Raw genomic sequence first — 13,219 nt, 5'->3', positions numbered from 1 at the left:
CTAGTTTACTACCTGTCAGATCGGTGAACTGTAAATGAGTAGGTTTATCTCCCTTCTTAAGAACCTACAATTCTCTTACAGGCCTACTCCAAAAATTCAGAAATGGATAGAGTTTTTTTCTCCATTCCCTATCCAAGTTTACCTGCACTTTATATAGCAAATTATACGGTCGATGTGTAACTATTTACACGAGTTTGTATATTGCCGAACCATGTGATAGTAGAGTGCAAGTTTTCTTGTTAATGTTGTGTAGTAATTATAATAGTACATATTTTATACTTAGCTTAATTATTAAATGATTTCCGATGTCTGGGAGAGGTATTTTTGTCTATTTCAAATTTCTCAAAATCCTTCAGAATTTAGTAATTTTATATTACATTAACATATGGCAGCATATTCTACGAACATTTCGCCTGCATGTTTTCTCGATAAACACGAGAATTTGGCACAAGCTTATGTATTTCTGTAGCCTTATTTCTTAACAGCTCAGTTCATACGGATGTGTGAGGTAATAAGAAATATTTTATTTTAATTGTATCGGCGTCACTGTTCATATTGTTTTTAGCACGGAGGATCGCCATACCAAAACGTTTGGGATCCTCAGTTATAAATAATTTATCCTCTTTTTGATTATTTCGGTCCTGTTTGTTACTATAAAGGAAATTTTTATTTTAAAATTAACAACTATTTAATTAAACAACAATTATTTAATTTTTTTCTAATGAACAATCAAATATTATCTTTATTACTATTGGTCTTGACAGTATTTGCAATAAGTGTGGAAAATATCAGAAATGTTCTCTCCCATTTCCTTAATATTTACTTAAAACTGGTACAACAAAACAGTTTACAAACAAAAGTAGAACAACTGTAGTTATATTAACATTTCGAAATTTATTTACAATTTTATCAAACATGCATTGATTCGATACCCAGCCTATCTGTAAAGAAACAAACATCTAGTAAAAAGAGAATTTCAGTTAGCAGTCGATAGAGCGTCATTAATTAAGGGAAAGCAGCTTTGTTGTTTGTTTAATTTCAACCTAAACACTAAGCAATAGTTTTTTTGAAAAAAAGTTATATCTACACAATGTAAAGCAGTGTTTAAAAAGTCGTCGAAATAGTTTTTTAATTTATTATGCTCCAGTCTGTGTTTATACACGGTTCTGTTTTCCTGTTATTTTTTTTTTTATGATCACGGCCGTCGAAGTTTGATCACAACTTGTTCCAGAGAGTCTGTGTTGTCTGTTATACTTTTCCAGTTAATGCCTTTACCAGGAGTTTTACTCGCCCATACACCGTTTACGTTCACATAATGACATGCGTTATACCACCAGCCGCTCTTTAAATTTTCAGCACAGTTTCCAGAATATCCATCATTGTCTTTATCTACAGTAGAAAAAGCCATTCCGTTGTGCCAAGTAAAGTTGTCTGTAGCGTTGCCAGACTTGAACGTAAACTTTATCCTATACATTTCTGCTTCACTTCCCACCGTCACATTACTGTACACCATGTAGTAGGATGTACCTTTATATTTCATGTCAAACCTCAGTTCACTGTAGCCCTGTAAATATATAATTTATAAATGTATAATTAAGTTCGGCATAAAGCTTATTAAAGTGATTACCACTGTAAATCATTTAGTATAGTTAATAAACAGTTGTATCTATTTATAGTTGTGTCTATCTATAACAATATCACAACCGGTTTTCGGCTTTTAATGTTAAGTATTTCTTTTTTTCGACCATCGGTAATCAGATATTTTTACATCTTTAATATTCAACATTATCATATATTATTTTATGATCTGTTACAAAACATTAAACTTCTTAATAATTCAAGTAATGTGTCAATAGCAAAAGTAATAGTAGTTAATCATAGAACTGTTCACGCTGTTTGTTTATATGCTGTATGACACATAATCTGATAAACTCTATTTATCCGAACTGTTGGCCTCTACAGATGAATAGTTAAATTTACTTCACAGGTTAGGTACTGTTTTAGTATAGTAAATTGTGAATTTTTGCATTAATACTCTTTTAAATGGCACTACTAGCCATTCCCTTGTGTAATATCTCAGCTTTTGGTCAATTATACAACTTAGTGAAAGCTGGGTGATAGGTGTGAAAGCCAGGCCGAGAAAGTGTCATATTTGGCAATGAAGAGAAGACATTACGACAACAGTTATTAATAAAAGAATGTAATACGTATAACTGTTATTTAACACTACTTTTTATTTGTTATATTTGTAGAATGCTATTTGTAGAAGACATACTTTAATTAAGTTAAAACTGAAATTTAAAAGTACGTTTTGTGTTAGGTTTGAGATCCAGTCATTTCCCAGCCAATAATCTCCATTCAAAGATCCAAAACCATTTTTGTAGTCGCTCCAGTTTCTAATGAAATCTACGTCACCTTTTACACGTCTCTGAAACAATATTAAAACACGAAAATGTGTTATATTAATCTAAGATTGTTTGAAAATTGCAACCTGAACTTTAAAATTTTAAAATAGACATATCTTTCTATTTATCCCCACTATTGCATAGTTTTACCAATTCGTAAGTATTGACAGCTTTGTCAAAAGGAAATAGCAAATAATGGCAGATACTAGAAAAATATAAAGTGAAACACAATTGTGTAGTTAGATGAGACAAAAAGAATTATACGACATACTAAAATATTACAGAAATATGAAAGTATATACAATGAAAGCAATTTTAAAATAACGGAAACACTTGCTTTATAAGCCAATCTAATAAATGTCTATACTCAAGAATAATCTAATAACTAAAAAAAAACAGTTGTTTACGTGTTTTAGCAGAAAACTTACTTAACGTATCATGAGTGATCATATTATGGATTTAGATGACGCACCCGAACAAATAGTATATTTAGGTAAAATGAGGTACAAACTATTGTTCATGGAGGAAATCGTTTGAAATATAGATTGGGAGGGCTGGGATTATTAGGGTTTTATCTTCATAAAAATCAAGTGAAATGAAGAAATGTGGCCTAAGCCCATGTTCCTTAGGAAACCTAAACGAATAGAAAAAAATCAAAAGAGTTTAAAGCAGCTATTTTTAACCTGGGTTCGATCGAACCTATGAGGTTGTGTAAGTCCCAGAGCTTCGGTAGAGGTCAAGGCACACACCCGACTCATTCACGATCAGCTTTTGTCAATGTGGCCGATCACATTTTTTAGAAGGGTTGCGAAGAGCCTGGTATGTCGGACTCCCAATTCCCCTACATTATAGCGTGGGGAAGGTGAGGTGCAAGACTGCCGGGAACCAAACCCTAACCAGATATTTTGACTTTAAGCTGCGGCCTTCTAGTGGCTTCGGAAGTGTGCCATTAGTCTGACTGAGCTTATGACCCCCCTAAGGGTGCGGAATGGCTAATAGTAGCTAACTGCAGCTAGAGGCTTTTGATCTGGCCGAACGCCCCCCACGATCAAGCTGGGTACCACACGATGGAACGACGTCCTGCGTCTGCTGGCTGGGGAAGGAAAGCCCGGTGAGAGCCGACGGAGAAGCGACCGACGTGTAGCGATCAAACCGACACTAAACGACTTGCTATTACCACCATGTGTCGGAGTTTGCTACACTGAGGCCTGTCTGGCTAATGGGAGTCATTTCATAACTAAGACTGTTTATACGATCAGCTTTTGTCAATGTGGCCGATAACATTTTTTAGAAGGGTTCGGTAAAGTAAAAAACTGGTAGTGTTCGGTACCGCGAAAAGGTTAAGAACCACTGCTTTACAGTGTAGTTTGCAAAAGATGCAAGTTTATTTGGTGTACTTTTGGTCGTGTTTTCAGAACAATTTCAATAATAGTGGATTACAAATCATTAGCAGTCGTCGTGTTGTACTTTTTTTTACATCGTTTTGTAGGTTTAGTTGCCTTAACTTTATGAAAATTGCAGTATTAAGACTTGTTATGAAACAAGCAATCAAAAACTCATCGGTAATAATTGATAAGTCACTAACTTTTTTTACGGTTAAACAATCTTTCCCTGGGTCCTTTTATATTTGGTAACGTTTATCGACTCACAAATGTAGTATAAATTATAAAGAGTTTACTTGGAAAAGCTGGAAAGTGGTATTTGCCGGTCACTGTATCTTAATGGTAAAAGTTTTACAAGTAATTCAACAATCAAGGTAGGAAACACATAAATCAGTATGTAAATGTTTTTAGCCATTAAATTTCATAACTTAGACTGTTTATAATTAAAAACTGCAGTATAAAATCAGCTTAAAATTTTTCTTCTACCCTTTTAGGAGCTAATAGTTGACATGGATTATAAAATGATAAAAGCTTTCATTACCTGTATAACAATCCACCCACCACCGTCTGTTTTGGTATCACACAAGGCAAGTTTGTTTTCATTTAGTTGGACTATCATTTGTTCTGGTAGACTTAATTTTTCGTTCCTAACACACTGGATATAGAGACATTAATATTTTGTTTTAATATGTTGGCAAATAAATGTACACTTTTCAATTGGTAAAAAAAATAATTAAAAATACGTAAAGCATCCGGCCTAGAAGTATAAAGCTTAATAATAGTATATACGAAACCTGTGCATTTTTCAATGGGAATAATTTAATTTATTGATTTTTTTTCTATTGAAAACGTTTAAGTGTGTTAACTGAAAGCTCAGTTCGTACAGTAGTACTCTTGCTTCTTTCAATTGACAAAATGGTTTAACCTAAAATGCAAGATCAACACAAGAACAAAATATAACGTAAACTTTCCTGAAGAATAATTTACCTGTTTTGTAAACAATGCTTCGCGGTTGTACTGGTCTTGCAATTCTTGTAGAGTTTTGTTGAGACCGGCTACCAAATTTAATGTTGTATTGATATTCTCTTGTGTGATAGTTTTCTCTATTTTCGTTTCCAGCTCATTGAATCTTATAATAATTTGTTCTGTTTGGTTCTGGGTGTTGGCTAACATTGTTTGCATTGATTCGTTTAAATTAGCCAAACTATTTTTATTTAACTCTGTCTTCAAACTCATCATCTGTAATGTTTTGTTCACATCAAGAGTTAAATTCCTTATCCTATCACCCATCATGTCCTCGAGTGTAGAAGAACTGATCTGTTTATAACTGTTACTTAAATCTGCATCTGTTTGACCAAAACTTTTATCTGTGCTGAACTTATCGCCACCAAAATGTGACATCTGTAATGACATTGTCATGTCTGCACCTTTCAGTCTGCCTGGGTCTTCAAAAGATTTGAGAAAATCAGCCATGGTGTCAACAGATTTAACATAGTTAGAAGTTTTAGCTTTCAAATTCATCATTAGAAATGTGGCACTTGATTTTCTTGGAAAACTCTCCGTATGTTTCTCAATTCTATCAATAGATCCTGTTGTATTTACATAATGTATTTCACATAGGAAAATGCCATCATTGCAGTCTGAACTATTTGCTAAAAAAACTTCCAATTCTGAAAATGTTTTCGATATTTTCCCATCTACTCTTGTTCCAGTCATTTTATAATCTTGAAGCTTTGAATCTGATTCTGAAAAAGACGCCACCAAAATCTGCCCCTCGGGTTCACTGATCCTATAGACTGACATGTTGACAAGAGCTGATATCTGAGTGTCTTCTCTTATGTTTTCTGTACACTGGAGTTGTGCACAAAATAAATCCCTGCCATGGTAAAAATATTCTCTGTTCATGTCAATCTTTAGACCTGGAAATAAACAAAACACGTGCCCATTTCTTAGAGTCAATTACTTAAAATAATTTGAATTTGCTTAAAGGCCGTCTTAGCTGAAATATATTTCTTGCCATCGCTTGCCGCTGCTACAAAAATAATATAATTCGATGACTGGTAAATAAGAATTGAAGAAAATAAATTAAAGTGGAATGCAGTCTATGTCTTGCTGATGGCTAGACTAGATAAGCTTTTTATCATTGAATTATGGCTATCATGAATGGAAGAATTTCAAACACTATGATAAAGCTAAACATATTTTTAGAGCTTTGACCGGAAGATCTATTGCCAGAAGCACACGGACATGTACAAAATTCCTAAATGCACGATTGTAGAACAGAAGTAGATAGTTGGAATGCCATTTACCTCCTTAAATTAAGATCTGGACGGGCGGTTTGACCACCAAGCTGTTTAAATTAAACAGATTTTTAAAAGTGGGATATACTGTAAGCACTTTAAGGAGTATAACATCTATCATCAGCCTATAGATTTTTATATGGATCCAGCATCCGATCTCAGTCGAAAGATTCTCATATTGAACCCAAAGAGCAAAAAGTTGACCAGAAATATCAGGATCAGGAAATGAGAGACAGGATTAAATAGGGCTTTTACAGGGAACAGTTAGAGGCACAAGAACCTTGAGTCTAGTGAAGCTTTATGCCTCTTACGTAGCTTAAATTATTTGAAGTAACGGTTGCAAAGTTTATTGGTATCGAGAAAGGATTATTGGTATCTGAAAGGGTTATTGGTATATGAAAGGGTTATTGGTATCTAAAACGGATATTGGTATCAGGTGGGTTATTAATATCTGGGAAGATTATGTAGTGGTTTGATCCGATTATATGTGCCAAATAATTTGTATTTTGTCATTTGAAAACGTAAAATATTCAACACGCGAAAAGAAATTCATGAAAATCATTTGTCACTGGTTTTACGTAAGTAGATTGTTTTTATTATGACAATTTTCTTTAAAACTACGTTTAAACAAAAACACTTTTTTCGGTACAGCTTATATGAAATAAACACATTATTTTTTAAATTGCGTTTTAGTTCTAATAACTTTTTCCGACACGAACTTTTTTGAAATTATTGGGAAATTAAAACCAATAACTAAAAAATTGATTATAATTAAACAATTTTACTAATAGATTAAATCATTTGAAAATCTTACAATTATATCAGATAAAAAGTCTTACCTGTACTTGAAATAATATTTATTGAGAGGAACATGTACACCACAGGGAATATCATTGTGACAGTGATGTTTTATTGATTAAAAAATTAAGAAGTCACCAAAACACAAAACTTTACTCTATCGACGTGAATCTCAACTAACGAAACAGAAATGCGGGCTGGTTTAAATAGGAATATCCAGGTATCCTTTTTGCATTTTTATCTAACTGACGTTAAGAGAGGGTAAATCAAATTGATTTTCTAAATTGAGATTTCTTTTCCAAATTATTAAGACAGCAATGTGCCAAGTTCTAGTGCACTTTCCTACGTTTATCTACTCAAGTGACGTTTTTTATTTCTTTGACTTCTTTGCCAAAACTTTTCGGCTACACACAAAAAAAAAATCTGCTTCTAAATTGAGTTAGAATTTCCATGAGAAAATGATGCGACGAAAATACTCTAGACTAGATAAAAAGTGATGAATGTGATGACGAAATTAACGGTCGCAAAAAAATGAGCATGTAAACCGAAAAAACAGATATTAATTCAGACGAAAATAGAGCAGGTAAAGTTGAAAACAGATATTCACATCGATCGCATGAACACAGGGAAACAATTTTTATGGAATGTGGGGTTTAAATGTACAGGTTATCATCGTGTATTCTTCAAACCTGTTTACATAGTTGATAAAAATAACTGACTGGGATAGACATTCTATTTTAAGCACATCTCAGCATGGGCTTGCTGACTATTTTAAATCTTGGGATTTATTTTAAAAACATCCTTTCCATATGATATGGATAATTTTTTGTTTATCTCATAAAAACTGCGTGCCATTCTATAAAGTACCGCCATCTTGTTTACCAGCCAGCTACATACCTTCCTATCCTCTCCACCCTCCCCCAACCAAGTTATTCTCTAGTGTCTAGATTGTCCACGTGACTCAACGCAACATTGATGCATGAAAGGGGATGCAACCAAAATATTTTCTCTTCTTCGTGGCTTTCCTACGCGGAGTGTGGCAAATATGCTCTAGCGAGTCATACCGCACATAAATAAATATAGCCGCAGCTACAGAATGACCTGTTTAGTCTAGGGTTTGTCTCGTTGGACAAGAGGTCCCTTAATAGTAATATTGCGTTTATTAATGATTGCCGATATTTGGCTCAGTGAAAAGGGTTAAAATTATGATTGAGTAATTAACTCAGTTTCACAATCCTTTAACTTTTATTAATACATTAATTATTGGCATAGGAATAATGATACAATTTAACGTAGCCTGGAAGGGGCGACTGGTCTTCAGGGCGGCGTGGTCACACTTCCTCACACACAGACCTCTGTACTAAGTTTTAGCCCCAAGCTGGCCGGCTGTAAAATACATGTGACAAACTTCCTAACATATGTGTGATATACACATTCATTCAGACACATACAAGTTTACAACTGTTACCAAGATAATACATTTACATTAGCCTTCCAAAAGGCCTACAATAAACATTACTTACAAATATGATTTTCATTCATACATTGTTTTATTCTCACTCCATACTTATTAATTAATATTATAACATTACAGCTAATAAAAGTAAGTGTTAATTACGTTCCAAAGAAGCCACACAATCCTCTACACACGTTGCCAAACGTACGTTTAATTTCTCCGTGGAGAACAAGTGCCGTAGCACCAAAATAATTATAATGTAATAATGGCTAGTGCCTAAGCACCAAAATAAACGTGTACCTCCGAAGAGGGGAGAAGGTAGAGTGACCGGACTGTAGCGTCCCTACCCTACAGGTCACATGACTCAGGCTCCGCCCTCACGACCGCAGTCTGAGGTCGAGGCCCGGTCAGCCTTACAATACCGCTGGACTCAGGTCCAGGTGTGTACCGTTACCTGTGGGGTAGCAAGAAGGGGGGAGATAGATATTTATAATCTATCATAACAGCTCCTACTCCCTCGTGCTCTTGGTTTTGTATTTTACTCATTCTATTTTAATTACTGTAACTATTTTGTAATCATGTAATTTATAATATACCAATATTGCCAAGTATTTGTTACATCTAATAAATGCACATATAGTCTGCTCTTACAGCTGACCTACTCCTACTTGCTCTTGGTTTTATATTTGAGTTAAGTCATTTTTTTACTGCAACAATTTTGTAATTCGAGTAATTATTATACCATTATTACGAAATATATGTTAATTCTATTAAAAGTACACTTATCCTCCTCTTGTAGTTTGTTGTAACTTGTAGGGCCTAATTTAATTATAGGCCGTTGAGTATCAGATACCTTAGCATCAATTTTTGTTTATCCTTTAACGCCAGTAAACTATTCTATTCTACTAATTATACACCTCAATGGTGCCTCAAAGAAAATATGGAATGGTGGTAGACTATTGAAATTTTATTTTACTTATAAAACTGTTGCCTAAAACAAAACAGATTCTGAAATGTTTGTAAAAGAATTGATCAGTTGGCAGGTTCAAATTTTGGTATACCTATTTTCTAAGCAGTAAAATTGACATTTTTTTAATTTGAAATCGGGTTCCATTAAAACAAAAAAAAATATAAATACACCAGGGAGACAACCAATAAAGTGAAGAAAAACATTTTCATTGTACGTGTTATGCCCCTTAAAAGCTTAGGAATCGAGATCGATATTGACAACATTTAACATGCAGAACTTAAAAATAAAACGGTAACGAATACATCCGTTTGATTTGCTTAAAAGTAATCAGTTTATCAAGAATAGTCAATATATACTGTAGGCCTACTAAATGACACATTTTAATATTTGGATTTTTTTTTCAATTTTATTAAATGTAGAAGACTATTTTTGATTACTAACACAACATTTTGAGAGATCCATGTTTTAATATGAACCTTAGTTGAAAACACTAAAGCTAGCTGTTAGAAATAAACGGCTTTGACTATAGGTACTTTGACCAAAGGGGCTCTAACCATTAGGTCTTGGACCACAGCGGGACTTTGCCCATAGGTGCATAACCTATGCTGTTTACGGTAATAGCTTTACACTTAAACTGATTATATACTACAACATTACTTATCAATTATCCATTTCAATGCCCCAACCCCATAGATCAGTCGCACGACTAAATAAATAATCTCTCAATAAACTGCTAACGTTTTTTTTTAAATATCTCTCATTGTAGCCAAGCAATCGCATCTTTTCCAATATGGCTGTCGAAAGCTGTGTCATCTGATTTCGTATCTTCGTTGTTCATTTAGGCAGTTTCCCTAGACTTAAAATATGGCGGATACCTGAGTGTAGCGCTGATAATAGACTGGTGAATACCATGAACACATTTAAACACAAAATTATTTATTTCTCTATATTAAAATTTATTTGAGATGCTTCCCTTATTAAAGGGATGTAAAAAAAATAATGTATAGATAATATTATATATTGTTACGTCCCCTTTGTCTTCTCCTTTCGAACAAGGTTGAAAATTCGTAAAAAAGAACAATAACAAATAATAAATAAACACAATTAGCAACTTTTTCTACACTTAACTGCCACGATAAAAAATACAACTATAATTAATACATCCACAACATCTAACACATTAAGCAGAATAATAAAATACAAAAACCTTTATGTAACTACCTTATTTGTCCCTAACGGTAAATTCTAGTCTAACTCTACAGACATCCCATGGGCTCCCCCAGCTCACGAGGTACGCCCCTGTCTACTAAAGCTGTACTGTCTTGATCAGTCCGTCCACTGACCTCAAATAGCAGAGTCCACGAGAGGGACGGAGTGGTCTAGCGGTAGAGAGCTGGACTGCTAACCCGTAAGTCTGTTCGGATTCGGGTGCATGTCAGTAGACTGTAACTGAGTCCACCCAGGTCTGGTGGGTATCTAACTCACGTTAGGGAAAGTAAAGGCGGCTGCTCACAGTGCTGACCACACTTTCCCTTCATATGCCGAGGTCACATAAATAAGTGAACTTTACTTCACCATACATCGTTGGGTTTGAAAGGAAACGTTACTTTTACTTACCTTCTACCGTTTGACCTCTAATTAAAGTCTCCTTTGGTCTGAAATATTTTCAATTCCTAAACTACTGAACGTCACTTTACCCAGCCTCACAAAAGCGGTCTGGTTGGCCGGACTCTAGATTTCTCACGGTCATAAATCACAGCTCTGGCCTGACCGCGATGGTCAGTCTACGGACTAGTTTCAGTATTTTATTTGAATTGTTTGTCTGGCCAAATAGCGGCAGCCAAGCGCTGGTCACCCGTCCGCTTACAGGTCGTTTCCCCTCTGATAGGGCCAAACCAGGTAAAGACTCCAGCACTAGTTGTAAATGCTATTCAGAGGCCTAAATTGTTGAGATAATATTTAGATGTCTAAAATTTCTTAAATTTTGATTTGATTTTTCTTGTTTGATAAAATGTAAAATAAATTTTAAAAATCACTTTGTATCCCATAAGCAAGAATAAATAGTCGGTGTGTTAAATTAAGGTGTATACGTTTTTTGGAGTGTCAAGTCAACAAATTGTCTTTACAGATTTCCAAAAATCCTTGCAGTAGAAGATATATCCCAGCGACTACACAGAAGATGCAAGTCTATACAGAAGTTATAAGTCTACAAGGAGACTACACGACTACACAGAAGCCAGAAGACTACTCAGAAGCTACAAGACTACACAGAAGCTACAAGACTACACAGAAGCCACGTGAGTACACAGAAGGTACAAGATTATACAGAAGTTACAATACTACACAGAAGTTACAAGACTACACGGAAGTTACAAGACTACACGGAAGTTACAAGACTACACGGAAGTTACAAGGCTACACAGAAGTTACAAGACTACACGGAAGTTACAAGACTACACGGAAGTTACAAGGCTACACGGAAGTTACAAGACTACACGGAAGTTACAAGACTACACGGAAGTTACAAGACTACACGGAAGTTACAAGGCTACACGGAAGTTACAAGACTACACGGAAGTTACAAGACTACGCTGAAACTACAAGACAACACAGACGCTACAAAGTTACAAAGAGACTACACGACTACAGAGAAGTTTTACGACTACACAGAAGCCACAATTTCAAACAAACCATTATTTTATAACGTGCTTTTATTGTTTTATGGAAATAAGAAGCATAAAATGAATTAAGTTTTGAAATATTTAAACGACACTGGAAAATACAAAGAGAATGATAAAACACAAACATTATTGCAGGTTTTAAAAAATATCAATGAGTCGATAGTACTGCAAGGGGACGGTATGGTAGGACGGTAGAGCGCACGTACTGAAGCTCGAATGTCTTGAGTTCGGGAAATAGGCTAAAGTCCGTATATTGCCCTTGACTCCAACCACATGTGTTAAGTACCCGACTTTCGTTCGTGAAAGTAAAGGTGAACACATTATAGCTTTATGTACTGTGGTCACAAAAACAGTTTAACTCTATTTCATATGTCAAATTGATCGGCAAGTCACAAAGTGTGTCTAACTTCTTTTACTAAAATTTTCAGTTTGTTCAATATATTGTACCATACGTGAATTGAGTTACTGAGGTGTATAACGATAAACATTGATAATTGTGAGATAATCACTTACTGTTTTAAAAAAAAACATAGTCATATTTTTAAATATTTAATTTTTTTTAATGTAACAGGTTTTAAAAAAATACAACAGAAAAAATGTTTTATTTTTTTAATACATAAAAAAATACATGGAAATAAAAGTACCTTATTTGACCAAGATGCGCGAGATATTTTATTTAAAATTGTTTTTTTTTCGTTTTGTATACAGTGTATAGAGATAGTATTGTAATTGTGTATTGTGTAAAAACTGGAATCAAAATGTTCACTTACCTGAAATTATTAAATTTGTAATCTCATCTTTAGGTTTTTCTTTTTTTCTGTCTGTGTGTTTTTGTGTGTGCTTGAGAACCCGGTAATCTGAGCACTACATGAGTTAGGTGCATGGAGATTATAATACGAGTATTAAATCTAATAATAAGTTTCTAACAAACTTTCGAGCGATATCCGTTAACCGAACAGTGGTATTTATTGTATTTTAAATTATGCAGACGAAATTTCAATTATAAATATTAAATTGTATATACAGGTAATTTTTAACATTTAAACGATTTCGAGTAACTGCAAGAAATAATTTATTTTTTGGGGGGCAAAGAAAGAACTAATTACTGTTTCATTTAGAAAGACGCAACAAATATAAAGTACAATATCTTATAGCCCTAGATAACTTAAATTTTTAATTGACCTTCGATGTCTGGGACCGGTGTTTTTCTTTTTTTCCTATTTCTCA

General features: G+C 34.1%; 1 protein-coding gene across 1 annotated transcript; it reads right to left on the bottom strand.

Annotated features, from left to right (window-relative positions):
• Nucleotides 1-1,195: 1,195 nt before the first annotated feature.
• Nucleotides 1,196-7,197, bottom strand: LOC131955194 (angiopoietin-related protein 7-like). Its single transcript, XM_059319214.1, has 5 exons — nt 6,927-7,197; nt 4,775-5,706; nt 4,329-4,442; nt 2,309-2,428; nt 1,196-1,564 (listed from the first exon to the last, which is right to left on the bottom strand). The coding sequence occupies exons 1-5, from the start codon at nt 6,979-6,981 to the stop codon at nt 1,196-1,198; spliced, it is 1,590 nt and encodes a 529-aa protein (XP_059175197.1). The 5' UTR covers nt 6,982-7,197.
• Between the last annotated feature and the right edge of the window lie 6,022 nt (nt 7,198-13,219).

This window comes from Physella acuta, unplaced genomic scaffold (genome assembly GCF_028476545.2).
Source record: "Physella acuta isolate Inbredline_101_S28 unplaced genomic scaffold, ASM2847654v3 ptg001058l, whole genome shotgun sequence".
Taxonomy (NCBI): Eukaryota; Metazoa; Mollusca; class Gastropoda; family Physidae; genus Physella; species Physella acuta.
Note: the sequence above shows the minus strand (reverse complement) of the source record. Positions and strands in the feature narration are given on the sequence as shown.

Excerpts from the sequence above, each read along its gene's own strand:
- LOC131955194 (XM_059319214.1), bottom strand. The coding sequence starts at position 6,981 with ATGATATTCCCTGTGGTGTACATGTTCCTCTCAATAAATATTATTTCA. Across the intron at positions 4,443-4,774 it reads AAGCATTGTTTACAAAACAG|TGTGTTAGGAACGAAAAATT; the intron begins GTAAATTATTCT and ends CTCTATATCCAG. Across the intron at positions 1,565-2,308 it reads TCTCAAACCTAACACAAAAC|GGCTACAGTGAACTGAGGTT; the intron begins GTACTTTTAAAT and ends ATATATTTACAG.